At 43.2% G+C, this 16533-nt stretch overlaps 1 protein-coding gene across 4 annotated transcripts in view; it reads right to left on the bottom strand.

Moving 5' to 3' along the window:
• The window catches only part of SPECC1 (sperm antigen with calponin homology and coiled-coil domains 1), a 228542-nt gene that overhangs the window by 9269 nt on the left and 202740 nt on the right, over nucleotides 1-16533 (bottom strand). For all 4 annotated transcript variants that reach the window (XM_041771937.1, XM_041771938.1, XM_041771941.1 and 1 more), the window contains 2 exons: nucleotides 10966-11082; nucleotides 3998-4057 (listed from right to left, as the gene is read on the bottom strand). In XM_041771937.1, coding sequence (XP_041627871.1) covers nucleotides 3998-4057; nucleotides 10966-11082 — 177 coding nt within the window. The remainder of the gene's footprint in view (nucleotides 1-3997; nucleotides 4058-10965; nucleotides 11083-16533) is intronic.

The following is a 16533-nucleotide window of genomic DNA, read 5'->3' on the forward strand; positions in this document are numbered from 1 at the left end:
ACTTAATAATGTGGGAAGTTTCTGTTTTGTGGATGGCACCAACTAGTTACATTGCTCACAAACATGCTCCCTAAATGTTTTTCAGATTAATTATTATGCTTGCCAGTATCTTGTCTCAGACATCCGTAAAAATGAAACTGCTGCCTCTGACAATTAGTTCAGCAAGATGATATCATTCCTAGCTTTCACTAACTCCTGCAGTGTGTCAGATTAAAAAAAAAAATAGGGAGAAAATGTTAAAAAAGCAATTGTTAGCTGTAATGCTACAGAGGAAAACATATCCGCGTAGACTATCATCTAACAAGTTCTCATTTCTTCTTTGATTCCTTACGTTGATTATCTGTTGTTACTTGGTAGCTGTTCAGTGTTTTAGAAGGGAAGATAAATCAGGTTTCTGTTACTCCATCTTGGCCAGACATGTATGTCACCTCCTTTCCAAATTCTCTAGCCTTTTATTTATGTGATAGGGACATCTGTTTCTTAAAAGTTTCACAGAATTTGGACTTACTGGGATTTTTGGTGCGCATGATTACATTTTTAAACAATGAATTCAATTTCTTAATAGTTAAGGTTCTTTCACTTTAAAAAAAATATTTTGTTTATTTATTCATGAGAGAGAGAGAGAGAGAGAGAGAGAGAGGCAGAGACATAGGCAGAGGGAGAAGCAGGCTCCACACAGGAAGCCAGATGCAGGAGTCATTGTATCATTTGATTCATCTTATTTGAGGTTAAGAATCTATGGTCTTTCAACATTCTGGAAAAACTACAGGTATCATTTCTTTAAATATTCTCTCTTCCACTCTTTCTTTCCTCTTCTGGAATTTCCACTGATCATGGGACTTAGAAATTGTCTGATTTTATCTTCCACTCTCTTAAACTCTGCAATGGACACTACCAGTTGGTTAATCTAATAGTCATTCTGAACCTCTCTATCCCTTGTAGGCTTCCTGCTAAAGAGAATGGAGAATATAAATTGCTTACTTTCTCAAGTTCCCTTGCAGCTGGGCTGGTCAAGTAACAGGGTACTGCCAATGGGCTGGAGGGACTCTGGGAAACTTTTTGATTTCTTTATCAAAGGGGTAAGATATGAGGCACTTGTTCTATCTGTTCTCTGTCCTTCCTGTCCTGCAGATGGGAGTAATGTCTGGAGCCTGGCAACCATGTTCAACTGCAGAGGACGTGGGGACAAAGAGCCAATAGGTTAAAGATGGTGGGCTGCAGATAAGACACACTCTGGGATCCTTGTTTTGTTTTTTTTGTTTTTTTTTTTTAAATGGGATCCTTGTTTATAATATTGAGCAGTTGGGGCACCTGGGTGGCTTATGGTTGAGCATCTGCCTTTGGCTTGAGTCATGGTCCCCGGGTCCTGGGATCAAGTCTTATGTCAGCCTCCCTGCAGGGAGCCTGCTTCTCCCTCTGCCTAGGTCTCTATGTCTCTCATGAATAAACAGAATCTTAAAAAAAAACAAAACAAAACAAAAAACTAAGCAGTGAACCAATCCTGCTTCTGGACTTCTCATTAAAAAATAAAATTAACAGCTTTATGGTTTAAGCAACTGTTAGTTGGATTTTCCATTTCTTGAATTTATCTTTTTTTTAAAAAATATTTTATTTATTTATGTTAGAGAAAGCGAGAGCGAGCATGCACACATGTGCATGAGTGTGTGTGTGTGGGTAAGGGCAGAGGGAGGGTCTCATGACCCTGAGATCATGACCTGAGCCAAAATCAAGAGCTGGACACTCAACAAACTGAGCTAACCAGGCACATACCCCACCCCCATTTCTTGAATTTGAATACATACTAATAAAATCCCTCTATTTTCCACTTTTTAAATGTCTGTGTTATTTTCTGCATAATTTCCTCAGTTCTTTTTTGCAGCTCAGGAGTTCTCTCTCCTGCTATTTCTTTTCTTTTTTTTTTTTCTCCTGCTATTTCTAATCAGGTTTTCAACTCAGCTGGGTTTCTTAATTCCCAATTTTATTTCTACAAGTGTCATTTGATCCTTTCTCCATATTTTTTTATTTTTTATTTTATTTTTTTCTCCATATTTTTTTATAGTACCATGCTCCTTCTTTATGATTTTTATTCCCTCTTTTATCTCTTTAATATGTTTTTTTTTTCCAAGATTTTATTTATTTATTCATGAGAGACATACAGAGAGAGAGGCAGAGACATAGGCAGGGGGAGAAGCAGGCTCCATGCAGGGAGTCTGATGTGGGATTCAATCCTGGGACTCCAGGATCAGGCTCTGAGCTGAAGGCAGGCACTAAACCGCTGAGTCACCCAGGGATCCCCTCTTTAATATGTTTAAACATAGTCTTTTGTAGTCTCTTTCTTATTATTTTATTATCCCACACTCTGGTAGATGATCCTCTTGTTTGCTCTGATGACTAGCTCAACTGGATCATTTTCTTGAGTGTTTTGTAATTTTGGATTGTGAGTGTAACTGTGGCCATTGTACTACTAGCTCAGAAGATTCTGCCTCAGTATAAACAAGGGGCTTCTTGTGGCACAGATGATATTATTATTATTATTATTTAAAGATTTTACTTATTTATTCATGAGAGACAGAGAGAGAGAGAGAGGCAGAGACACAGGCAGAGGGAGAAGCAGGCTCCAAGTGGGGAGCCCAATGTGGGACTCAATCCCGGGTCTCCAGGATCACACCCTGAGCCAAAGGATGCTCAACCACTGAGCCCACCAAGTGTCCCTAGCACAGATATTATAAATTTGGACTCTAAATTTTGTCTGGGTCGGTTTTCTTTTCTTACAGATTTTCTTTTTTTCCAGCCACAAAAAAATCTAAGGTGGAGATCAAGCTTCCTTATAACTTCCCTAGACTGGCAGGTAGAGGTTTTTTTTTTTTATTTTCCCTTTCACTAAGAACATCATTTTGTGAGCCTGGGTTTTGTGCAAGGGTCTCAGGACTAATGTTCTGTTGATGGGAGCTCAGAGCCTTGTCTCTTGTTCCTGTGTGGACATTAAATAAGACATACCCATTAGGTACCCTTTTACTACGTGCCCTCTACCAGCACTCCAGTTTATGCCTCATGGCTCTGTTTTTCACTTTTCTTTGAATTTCTGACATCTGGTCATTTCCCAGTCTTTCTTCAGACCTCAACTATGTGTTGATATTTTTATAATTACATTTTATCAGATTTCTAGGTGACTTAAACAGTAGAGTTTTATTTTATTTTATTTTATTTTTTAAAAAAGATTTATTTATTTATTCATTCATTCAGAGAGAGCGAAGAGAGAGGCAGAGACACAGGCAAAGGGAGAAGCAGGCTCCATGCAGGAAGCCCGATGTGGGACTGGATCCTGGGTCTCCGGGATCACACCCCGGGCTGCAGGCGGCGCTAAACCGCTGTGCCACCGGGGCTACCCAACAGTAGAGTTAAAAAAAATTTTTTTTTAAAAAGATTTTATTTATTCATTCATGAGAGACATAGAGAGAGAGAGGCAGAGACACAGGCAGAGAGAGAAGCAGGCTCCATGCAGGGAGCCTGATGGTGGGACTTGATCCCAGGACTCCAGGATCATGCCCTGAGCCAAAGACAGATATTCAGACCTGAGCCACCCAGGTGTCCCGAACAGTAGAGCTTTAATGATAATTCAGTCCACTGTGCTTCCAGAAATGAAATTTATCCACAGTGAAATCTTTGGAAAAAACTCTAGATCATATGTGGTTAGATCAGCTGAATTAATTTTTTTTTTTTTTTTTTAAAGTAGGCTCCATACCCAGTACTCAGCCAAGTTGCGGGGCTTGAATTCACAACCCTGAGATTGAGACACAAACTGAGATCAAGAGTCAGATGTCTAACCAACTGAGCCACCCAGGAACCCCACAAATATTTTTACATTAGGGATCATGAGTAACAGATCTTTAGCAAATAGATTTTAATGTTCTATAAGAAATTGTTTAGTAGATGGCATAAAGTTCTTTCTCCTCTAAGTAGAATAAAGTATCACAAAGATATGAAACAGGATACTTACCAGGCTGGGTTTGATGCCTACACTTTCGGCTGCTTCAAATGCCAACAAGAGATTCCTTTTCTAGGTTAAAAGGACAGAGATTGGAATTATCAAATAAGAATACACAGCTTTTAAAAAATATATGGCTTTTGTTAGGAAAGAAAACTAAATGACACTTCTACATAGATTATCTACTATTATAAAACACTTAACATTTTTAAGTCAAATATGCAAACAAGGGTTTCAGTCTAAGGAAAAAAACAACTGACAGGTTGTAATTAAAATGATATTACTGATTGATTCCTGACACCCAAAGGTAAATATTTGTTAGTTCAGTTATTTTTCACTTTGTCAGATGTTGGACATACATATGCTGTCGTGTACCAAGAGCTGTTTAATCACAGCACTATCTTGCATTTCCCCCTAGAATTCTAAAGGCACTGTTCCACATTTAGCACTAATTTGTAGCTTCTTTTTGAGACTCTGGCTATTTTCTGATGTCTCCTCACCTGGATGAACTTAAGAATCACTTAATCATGCCTCCTCCCCTCCGTAATTCATTTGAGAGTCATTAGGGTTACATTAAGATTTAATTTGATTGGTAAATTAAGTATAATCCAGAGAGTCATGTTTCTGGAAGTAAGCATTCATGTTTTATGTTTCCCAGTAGAATTTTGTGATTTTATGCATTTGGATTTTGTACACAATTTTATCTTTTTTCATTTCCCCACGGTCCCACCCTCTGTCCCTGGGCACACATCTTTTTCCTGAATGTTGAGGGCTCTGCCCTGACACTGAAGCAAACTTTCTGTTCTAGGTACCAGGTCACAGAAAAACACTAAGACAAGGCTATGCACGTTTTCTCTCAGGCTGTGGTCGAGGCCTGGGAAAGTTGTTGATCTGTGGTCATCTTGCCCAAGCCGCCAGCCCTCTTCCTCCAAATTAAGGGAAATTTATGGGCATGGAGTGGAAACCTTAGACTTGTTTCCATAACACTGCTCTCTGTTCTGCTGAGAAGGGAACTGTAAAGTTGGCTCCTGGCTTCCTTTAATTGAGCCCAACTTGTGGCAGCCATCTCCTATTCTGTGCTAATTTTCAAGTCCTTTTGGTTAGTTTTGAGGAAGAAGGGGCTAAGCCAGTTTTTCAGCTGCTGTTATTCCAGAAGTCATGGCTTTTGATATGTAATGCCAACTCGTTTTCTAAAATGCTACACTGGGGATGATTGGCTGGCTTAGTTGGTGGAGCACTCAGACTCTTAATCTCAGGGTTGTGAGCTCAAACCTCACATTGGGCATGTAGTTTGCTTTAAAAAATAATTAGAATGCTGGGGTCCCTGGGTGGCGCAGCGGTTTAGCGCTTGCCTTTGGCCCAGGGCGCAATCCTGGAGACCTGGGTTCGAGTCCCACGTCGGGCTCCCAGTGCATGGAGCCTGCTTCTCCCTCTGCCTATGTCTCTGCCTCTCTCTCTCTGTCACTATCATAAATAAAAATTAAAAAAAAAATAATTAGAATACTGTACCAATTTTTTTTCTTTTTAGAAAGATTTTATTTGCTTATTCATGAGAGACACACAGAGAGAGGCAGAGACACAGGCAGAGGGAGAAGCAGGCTCCGTGCGGGGAGGCTGATGGGGGACACAATCCCAGGACCCTGGGATCATGACCTGAGCCAAAGGCAGATGTTCAACCACTGAGCCACGCAGGTGCCCCTGCACCAATTTTCAATTCCAGCAACCATTTATAATAAGTGTCCATTTTCTCATACTGCAGGGGCTATTATGACCAAGCACTGTTACCTAATTCTTTCATTACAACACTGGCCACTTAGAGGTGGCCAGGTGGGAGAAAGCTGCCACTTACCCGGAGCAGGAGGGAGTGTGCCCCAGGCGGAAGCCTGGAAGGGTCTCACTCAGCCTAGCTCTGCCCACAGGCCAGAGCCCTTCCAGCTCCAGGACAGTGTAAGCCCCTGGTAGAGATCGCAGCCACTGCCAGGGCATGTCATCTAAAAGTGACAGCCAGCAGAAGGCATCCCAAGTCCAGATTTCTCCTCTTACGTTAACATTTTGTTTCAGACACTTGCATGAAAATACTCCATTCTATCACCTGAATCTGAGTAGCCCCCATGGAAGAAGTTTCATACGCTTTTTTAAAAAAAGATTTTATTTATTTATTCATAAGAGGCAGAGAGAGAGGCAGGCCCCATGCAGGGGGCCCGATGTGGGACTCAATCCCAGGACCCCAGGATCATGCCCTGGGCCGAAGGCAGGCGCTAAACTGCTGAGCCACCCAGGGATCCCCTTCTTACGCTATTACAAAACTGCCCAAATCTTCCACTGGCTCTAACATACCTCTTTAATGTCTTAGAAGACATCCTTATTAGTTTATAAGAAATTCCCTATTTAACACTGATGTCAAACTTAGCTTGGTTTCATCACTTCCAACTAGGAAGGAGGAACAGCTTATGATTTCTGAACTTCCTGGGGTACCATTAATCTCACAGACCCAAAGTCTTCCACCTGGGTACTCCCTGAGAACAGCATCCTAGATTAGGGGGAAAAAATTCAACCCTACCTGTGGAGAATAGGAGCCCACGTACCACAAAGACAATAGGAAGTGAGTACACTGTGGTGTCTGGCTTGTTCTACGGCATATTTCCAGATCCGCAACAGGTCACTAGGTAGCTGGCTGTGTGGTGTGTGGGCATCACAGGCACTTTCACAGGGAAGCAATGCTTGTGATTCAAAGTGTGAAACCAAATACTTTATGTTCATTATTTTCCAACAGATCCGGAGTGATCTGAGGACAAAAAGCCTTGGTATGCCTTGCAGGACAGAAGACAAATATTTCACATTTTTAGGAAGATTCCTGCTTTAGATAGTGTGTGCCTAAGTCCTTAGACGTCTCTTTCCTATAGTTTTACTACGGTCCTCCGGTTATTCTGAATTGTTTTATGCCCACTCTTTACTCAATTATTTTCATAATATCACAGGGAAAAGGCAGAGGCTGAAAAGCAAAGAGAATGACACAGGTCACTGCTGGAGGTGGGCTCTGCCTGCAAGGGGCATGATGCACAGGACCCCACACTGCCCCAGCTTGTCTCCTCCTTGCTGGCTGCTCTGCCCTGGTTCCCACTGCTGGGTCACTCTCTACCTAGATAACAAGCACTGGAATCCTCAAGATGCCTTAGCCTTCTCTCTGTGCCTCTTTGACAGTGTGATTTATAGTAAGAAATATATATTTGGTCTTTATGCATGGCTCCTGGGGCAGAGCTCCTAAAATTCTTATAATTTCCCAATGTAAGAGCCACAGGAGCATCTGTTGTTATAATTTTTAGTTTCTGTCCTCGGTTCCAAAAATGGCTTTAGAACTATAAAGTTGAAATTTGATGTCTTCTGTTATTCATAACAAACTCCTTTCAACCACACCTGAGTTTACGTTAAAGAGGTGATTTTTTTGGGATCCCTGGATGGCTCAGCGGTTTAGCGCCTGCCTTGGGCTCAGGGCAGGATCCTGGAGTCCCGGGATCGGGTCCTGCATTGGGCTTCCTGCATGGAGCCTGCTTTTCCCTCTGCCTGTGTCTTTGCCCCCCTCCCCCCCCCCGGCCGCCCCGTGTGTCTCTCATGAATAAATAAAATCTTAAAAAAAAAAAAGAGGCGATTTTTTGGGATGCCTGGGTGGCTCAGTGGTTGAGCATTTGCCTTGGCTCAGGTTGTGATCCCAGGGTTCTGGGATCGAGTCCTGCATGGGGCTCCCTGCAGGGCACCTCCTTCTCCCTCTGCCTGAGTCTCTGCCTCTTTCTCTGTGTCTCTCATGGATAAATAAAATCTTAAAAAAAAAAAAAAGAGGTGATTTTTCAAAACCCCCCAGATACCCTAAGAATGGGGGCTGCTTGCTAGGGGAACCAGTCATGTGATTAGAGAGTTGGAATGTTCACTCCCACGTTCCCTGACCCCACTCTTGGGACAGGAGACAGACTGGAGATTGAGTTCAATCACTAATAGTCAATGATTTAATAAACCATGCCTGTGTAATGAAACCACCATTAAGCTCCAAGGGATGGGATTCAGAAAGCACCTGGGTGGTGAATGCATCTGTGTGTTGGGAGGGTGGCACACCCCAAGGTCCAAGATGACAGAAGCTCCTGCTCTCCTTTTGGATCTTACCATAGGGGTCTCCTTAACTGGCTGGTCATTAGTGTCATTCAAATATCCTTTGTAATAAACTGGTAACCTAGTAAGTGGACTGTTTCCCTGAATTCTTGTGAGCCACTCTAGCAAATTTATTGAACCTAAGGAAGGGGTCATGGGAACCTCTGGTTTATAGTTGGTCAGTCAGAAGCACAGGTGACAGCTACAGGTCACTGGGGGCTGAGGTGGAGGGGAAGTCTTGTGGGACCCAGCCCTTAACCTGTGGGACCCGATGCTCTCTCCAGGTGGAGAGTGTCAGAACTGAGTCACACTTTAGGACACCCAGCTAGTGTTGCAGAATTGCTTGGTGTGTGCGTGTGGGAAAACCCCACATCTATTTACATAAGTGTCAGAAGTGAAACATTGGTAGTAGAGTGGATACAGATGAGTTTTTCTTGAGAACTTCCCTGAGGACCTAGGACCTACACGATCTCCACTCTCATGGCTTAAAAAATCAACTACACCCACCCTGTTTGATACAGTAGCTACACTTGACACATAGCTATTTAAATGAAAAGCCATTAAAATTAAAAATTCAATTTTCCAGTCACTTAAAGCCACATTCAATAGCCCATAGGACTAGGGGCTACCATATTGGATAGCACAAATATAGAACTTTTCCATCATTTCAACTCAATCAGGCAGCACTTAACCTACTCACTGATGACTCCTGAATTTGTATTCCAGCTCTCATCTCCCCTCCAAACTCCACATTTGCTATCCAACTGCCTGCATGACATTGCAAACTACATACTTCATGAACATCTTCCACTTAACATGATTGAAAACAGAACAGGTTTTCTTGTTTTGTTTCCAAATGTTTAATACTCCTGTCCAGCCCTGCTTCACAGACTACAAACAAAGCACCATGCATAAATTTTACGTCTTGAAATTTTTGTACACTCTATAATGGTTAATTCTATGTATCAACGTGGCTAGGTCATCGTACCAGAATGTTATTCTAGATGTTTCCATAAAGGTATTTTTAAGATGAGATAAACATTTAAATTGGTAGACTTTGGGTAAAGCACATTACCTACCATAGAGTGGGTGGGCCTCACCCCATCACACATCCTAATAGTTCTGTTTCTCTGGAGTACTTTAACACTAAAAAATTAAACCACTCTGTTCAGTTATTATCACCATCAATGTCATGACCATGCTTTGGGCTTTATTTAAAAATAAAGTGTGTGGGATAATCAAAACAGAACTTTTCAGCATTTCTACTCCTTCCCCATCTCAGAAAATGACCTGTGAGGCTAGATATGTCTCTCCACCATTTAGAATCCTTTAGCGACTTCCCGTCAAGGATACAGCAAGATGCAGATCCTTCCCAGAGCCATCCATGGGAGCCCTGCAGGGTCTGGCCCCTAGAACCATCACAGGTCACTCTTCGCCACTCACTGCACCCTGGCCAGCGGGCCTCCTTCCACATGTCTGACCGTACCCAGGTGTTTTCTTCGTCTGGCTGCTCTCCCTTACTCTGGAAAGCTCCCCCCAGCTCTTTGTATTATTGGCTCCTTGTTCGTTCTGAAGAGTATTGCCTCTCAGAGAGGCCTTCTCAGCCTTCCTGATCTAACTTAGGAAACCTGTTCCCTCCCACAGCATGAGGTTTCTCTCATAGCTCTTGTGCAATTTATTTATTTATTTATAACATCACCTCTAATAGGTTTACTCACTTGTGGACTGTCTACTTTATTTTTTATTTTTTTAAAAGATTTATTTATTTATGATAGACATAGAGAGAGAGAGAGAGAGGCAGAGACATAGGAGTAGGGAGAAACAGGCTCCATGCTGGGAGCCTGACGTGGGACTCGATCCCCGGACTCCAGGGTCGTGCCCTGGGCCAAAGGCAGGTGCTAAACCGCCGAGCCACCCAGGGATCCCATGGACTGTCTACTTTAGAGGGCAAAGAACAGGTCAGGTCTGCATTGTTCATTATTGTCTTTATTACTGTGTATGATGCCTGGCAAGAAATATTTTTTGAGAGAATGAGTGCAGGGCCCAGCATTTTCCTAAGTACACTCTACGAAATATGATTTTATAGGACGTTCTAGGTCAGGGTTTGGCAAACTACAGCCTGTGGACCAAATCTGGCCGGCAGCCTGGTTTTGTAAATAAAGTTTTATTGGAACACAGCATGCCCATTCGTTTCATCTGTGGCCACTTGGGCGCTACCATGGTAGATGAGTAGTTGTGACAGAGACACATACAGTCTACCAGTTGGCCTCCAACAGGAAAATTTGCCAACTCTTGTAGGTAATTTAAAAAAAATTCTATGAATCTGACCTATGTGGGGTTAAACGGAGCCACATAGGTTTCTTTAATGTAGGACTTCTTGAAGTCTTTACTGTGCTAATGAGCACTGTGAACCTCTAAGAATGTGACATAATATGCAGTTTCTCAAGCTTATCTAAGCAGGGAAATTTTTTTGATGGTGCTTCCAGTTCTTTGGAAATACTCTGAAAATGCTGGCCCAGGTTTTAAAACCATGAAGGCGAAATTTCACCAGGGTTTTCTCTCTCTCTCTCAAAAAAAAAAAAAGGGTGATAGGAACTTCTCAGCAACCACAGGAAACTGGTCTTCACTCCATTTTTCTAGGCAATGAGGGAAACTGCGAAGTATTTACTGAGGGTGGGATCCTACAACCTCGTCATACACTCAATAATTATCTCTGCCTGGTATCAATAACCTAATTTCCACTTGGAGTCTGTAAACACCACTCCATTGGGATGTACAGTATTACAGGAATTCCCCTTGCATGTTCTAGAGGATGACCAGGGGTGACTGGGCAGGTGACTTACTTTCTCCTGACTGTTCAGCTCCTGATATGGGATATGGGCAGGCAGGTATGTATGGAGGAGAGCACAGAAGGCCAAGCCATCACTCCAGCTGCTGCTGAAATTGGTGATATCAATGTTCTGTAGGGGAAAAAAGCAGTATTACTCTCCAAACTGTGCAAAGTCATAGAATACAAAGGAGACTATGGTAAGACAGGCATCCACCTCTGGGTCTGCAGGAAGTCTGGATAAGAAACCACCCAAGACTTCCAGGAATCCATTTAATTTTGGTACCAGCAATGGCCCAGTGTCACCACATCCATTCACAGGATAGCATGAAAATTTAGTCATCAGAGCTCAAAAACCTGGGGATTTTCTGCTTACCCTGTGGTACATCATAAGTTTTGAGACATCTTATTCTCAAATTAACCCACTCGATCAGCCTTCTAAGTTCCAGAATTTCCCAGGTTTATCTGGTCAAGGAGGAGTCAACAGCATGATCATCATGATGTATGACTCCAATTAACAACAGGCAGACCAAAACAAAACAAAATCTTAAAAACCTACATGGCTCGTCTCGTGGCTTTTTCCCTGCTAATACTCTCTTCTCCTCACACATTGAAGGGCTTCTCAGGGAGAGAAAACTCTTCATACTCAACAGTATCCTTGCCAGCACATCAAATACCCAAGGATTATGAGGCTTCCCAAGGGAAAAGGAACTCCTCCTCTGGAATAGGTGGGAACCCTAGTAGCTGCTTATGAACCCCAGGGATAAGGAAAGCAGAATCTTTATAGGCAGGCAGCCCGTGGAGACAATGGCTTCTGATGGCTCCCCCAGGCAGGTCCCCCAGGCTCCAGATAGCCGTGGAGCCCATCCATCTCTTACATCCTCACACCTGTCACCTGTCCCCCAACTGCCTTTTTCTCCCTGACCATGCTCCATATTAACGGGGTTTTCTTCCCCGGATTCACAAAGCTCATCCCAAATGGAATGAAATTTCAGGTTCCAAAATCTGTGAATTCCTTAACACTTAGGTTATTGTGTGTGTGTGTGTGTGTGTGTGTGTTTAAATATTTTATTTATTTACTTGACAGAGAGAGAGAGCACATGTGTGCATACAAGCACAGGGAGTGGTAGTCAGAGGGAGAGGGAGAAGCAGACTCTGCATTGAGCAGGGAGCCTCGATGCAGGTCTCAATCCCAGGACCCTGGGATCATGACCTAGGCCGAAGGCAGATGCTTAACCAACGAGGCCACCCAGGTGCCCCTAACTTTTAGATTATCTTATGTAGTGGCTGCTTAAATGTATTGAAACAGGCTGGTCCAGGGGCCCTGCCAGGCACTGCAGAAATGTACGCTTCCAGGGCTCTGCTAAACTTGAGGCCTGGGTCTTGGGTACTTCTGGTGCAACAAGAGGACTTGGGCAAGGGTGGGTTCCTTCCTGTAATCCACCCACAGCCTCTTGGGCTTGGGGGAGGCACTGAAATCCTTTTCCTCCTCAAGACACCCCAACCTGGGAAGCAGGGCCAGCAAAGTGGGCAAAGGTGAACAGATGATGAAGAGGTGGCTCTTTCTTAAGGCGTGGATGCGGACTCTTTCTCCCTCCCTCTGCCCAAACTAAATGCCAATCAGCAGCAGCAGCTCCACTCTGCTCTGGGAAGTGATTAAGGGTGTCTCCACAGAGGCAAATACACTTTAGTAGGAGAGGAGGGGTGAAGAGGAACATAGCACAAAGGTAAATCGGAATAGGGGAGGGAGACTTTATGGAATTCTTCCTAACACATGTGTAAAGACGTTTTGAAGGACATAAGTAGGTGGAAATGTGTGGTAAAAATATAGTATCCCAGTTTCCCATGTGGAGTCCTGAGGGGTTTGCAAGCAAATGGCCCATGACCTCACTTGAGCATTTTATCTAGATTTTCCCTGTGTTAGTCTGAGCTAACTAGGCCTCTAGCGATGAGGTAGGTCAAATGGCTTATTCACAGTAAAGACACCGAGACTAGAGGACGTGGTGTCACATGTCATACACATGGTACGTGGATGCTGAATGACAGACACTCCAGCAGGCCGAGGCCCCAACCCTCTGGCCCTTTCTATCAAACCCTTCTGCCTTCCAGCCAGAGTCCAGGATGACCCAGGTGGACCCCAGAACGTCCCCCCAAAGCGCCGGCTTTCAGGAATGTCAGATTCTCCAGTCTACTTTGCAATTACATTTACCTGGGGAAGGATATCTGGCTGAGAGCAACATACAACCATAATAATGCCTCTCTGGTCTGGTTTTCATGACTCAAGCACAACCAATTTTTAAGTGCTGCTAAGCATCAGTGTTACATAAAAGTCTGAGAATGCCCCGTCCCTGTGTTCGGGCTGAATGTGCAAGAGCCAGGCCTCCTGGTAAGCTGATCATTTGCATTTCTGGCTTCAAAAAGTCTCTTTGGAGACTCTGGAGCTACCTGATGGAGCCTGGATGCTGCTTCAGAAATGGGAAATACTGTAATTTTGTATTTTCTCAAGAGGTTTGCATGTTAAAAAAGAAGAGGAAAGACCTACGTGGGGGTCATGCCGTGTCCGGTTCACTCAAAAGTCTCAGGCGTTAAAACGAGATGCGGTGCCTATTACATATAAAGCTCTAAGAATGGGCGTAGGGAGGGCAGTGACATTAGTAGAGTGTCCTCGATGTGCCTGCTGTTGGGCATTTCCTCATTTAATTCTCAGAATGACTGTATATCATAAGTAGCATTATACCCATCTCATAGATGAGGAAGCCAGAGCAGAGAGAAATCTCGCTGGGGCCAGAGTCAGGAGCAAACTGCATTTCTGTGCAACAGCAAAGCACGTGTCCTGTTTGCTGTGCTTCCTTCCTTCTTTTTTCTTTCTTTTCTTTCTCCCTCCTTCTCTGCCTTCCTTCTTTCACAAATTTACTTTTATACCTAAAGTTTTTAAGATTTGGTAAATCTTTCATTTCCAAAAATGTTGAAACATTTTATACACTTATTTCTTGTACCATTTTTTTTAATGATACCAAATGTCATTTTTCTTCATCTGCACAATCTTCAGGAACATTCTGAGAGGCAGAACAGACCAGACCCAAAGGGGTGACAATGCCATCTGTCTCACATAACAAAGTGCCCTGCCTTTCAGTTAACAGAGTGCCACAGAGGAGCAGTTTTTGATCTACAAGTATAAATGAGTGACAGATTGAGACTAAAATCTGGTGAGATCAAAGTCAGGGTTGAAAAAAATCAATCTAAACACTCACAACGTCAGGAGAGCTCAGACAGCCCAGATGCTTCTAGATAGACAGCAGCTCTCAGGCCTCTCCGGAAATGGGAGGCACATTGTAAAGCAGGCCCTGGCACTTCAGCATCCACACCAACACTATACTAGAAATAGGAGTAGTAGCCTATCTTTAAAAACATATATATAGAATTATGGAGATTCCAATTCTAGGCAGGTGATCAAATCCAACATCCAGGTCAGGAAATGCTTCTCTTTCATGTAACGCACATCCGTCATGTTTAAGACTCTTGAGTTGTTCTCACACTGGCAGAGATGAAGGACGACCAGCTACGATCTGTAGCCATATACTCCTTCTAAGAACATGATGCCATCAAGTAAAAACTTTACCCGTCTTAGGGTGAAGTGGAACCACCTCAATTCTTCTTCCCTGAGTGTCACTTGAAATTGTAATTTCATTTGAACAACGAAAGTACCAACAGTTCCCAACTCAACACAGCTCATAGCTGGCTGAACATCTAGAAACATGCATATGTTTACAATACCTCATGTAAAATCATGCAAAGAACTATACAAATCTCAATGGTTGCTTTGTTGCTATCATTATTACAAAAGTGGTTCATTGCTCACTGAGATATATTTTTGTGAGCTGTAATGATATATCTTGGTGAATGAGGAGTTAGCTGATGTGGGGTGCCACACTTTGACAATGCTCGTTTTTCACATGGTGGGCAGTAAGGCAGATGTGTGGGTCTCAGGGAGATGGGCTAAGACACAGTATTGCTGTAGCAACCAGTGAGGGAGAACGAGGTAGCCATGGTAGGAAGTAATTATGTGGACTGTGCCAACACACTGGGTAATGGGCAGAAAGAAAACAATTTCTTAGGCATGGCTAGTTGGTCATTCTCAGGAATATCAGGAACCAGGTAAAGACAAATTCTAGGTCCAACCCCTAAACAGGGGTGAAAAGCTTTATTTTTGATTAGGGTCGATCTGGATTGGCTGGGCCTTGGATGGGGGGTAGGTGACCCTTGCTGAGCTTGTGGGTAACTGACTAGGATAAATGCTACCCTTAACTGGAAGCTAGTAACAGGCAGGGAACAGACAGAGGATTTGGGAGTGCTGGCAATGCTGTGTTTCTAAACCTGGATGCTAACTGCATGGGTACCTTTGCATTGTGAAATTTCACAGAACTGTGCGTGTGTACATTCTATCTCAGGAAGAAAGGGAGGGGTGAGGGGAGGGAAGATGAGAGGAAGGGAAGGAGGAAAGCAGAAAAGACAGACTGGTCATCTTAAGGGACTGAATTGTGGCTGCTAAAAATAGAGTGAACTTTTTCAATTTTATGTACTATAAGATTTACTGAGGGGGAAAAGCAGAGCAACAACAAAAAGGAACTTCTTGCTGATTATTTCCCTAAGGGAAATGGTAATTACACATTGCAAATTATCTTTAACTTTCTCTGGGATATAAATACCTTGGAGATATTTCTGAGTGGAAAATAATTCTGGGGAAAGGAAGTCTCAGAGATACATGTGTGTATGTGTGTGTGTGTGTGTGTGTGTGTGTGTGTGTATGGTATATGGTATCAGATATACATATGTATATATATGGTAACATTCCAAGCACCTCCAAAACAGGTTAAGTTACTATGAACGCTTAGAAGACAACTGTGTAAGATATAAAATTTTGTCCTCAGTGCAGCAAAAGTCATTTGAGAAAAGTGAATACACTGAAGGGTTTTTACATGAGAAGCTCAACTAACTAGTGAATATCCAGGAATATTCCCTTGAGTGGCTGAGACTGTAGACAAAGTTCTACGGGGTGAATGTGGAGATAGCACTCGTAAATAACAGGGGGGGGACAAAAGCAAAGCAAAAGCCAGCGATCCACAGCACTTGCTTCTAGAAGGCTCATTTCATTTGCCTTTTGTTGCCTGGAAACAGCAGGGTTTGGTGAAAACATCAGCGCTGGAGAGAAGCTGCAGAGCACATGCTGGAATGGGTCCCATGCTCAATACTACGGAGACCACAACTGGATTCTATAGCTGTCTGGCCCCATTCCCACCATGCATCTTTTCCAAGGATCTCTAGGTTCCGACATTAGCTTTCTGTGAATGGGTTGACTCTGTGGGCACTAAACTCAAAAGTCTAGAAAAAGTTAAAAAGAATAAATCCCAAATCTTCTGGGAGGAAGATAGGAGACTGATGAGAAAATGCAGTTTTTGGGGGTCTAGGGAAGATGGGAGAGAAGAAGAACCCTGAGTCCACCTCCTCCCACCAAGGCTACAACTACACCCAGAGCAGCTCACTATAAAAACCACCTGAAAACCAACAGAGCAGCTCTTCCACAGCT

Source organism: Vulpes lagopus, chromosome 10, assembly GCF_018345385.1.
Source record: "Vulpes lagopus strain Blue_001 chromosome 10, ASM1834538v1, whole genome shotgun sequence".
NCBI classification, from domain to species: Eukaryota; Metazoa; Chordata; class Mammalia; order Carnivora; family Canidae; genus Vulpes; species Vulpes lagopus.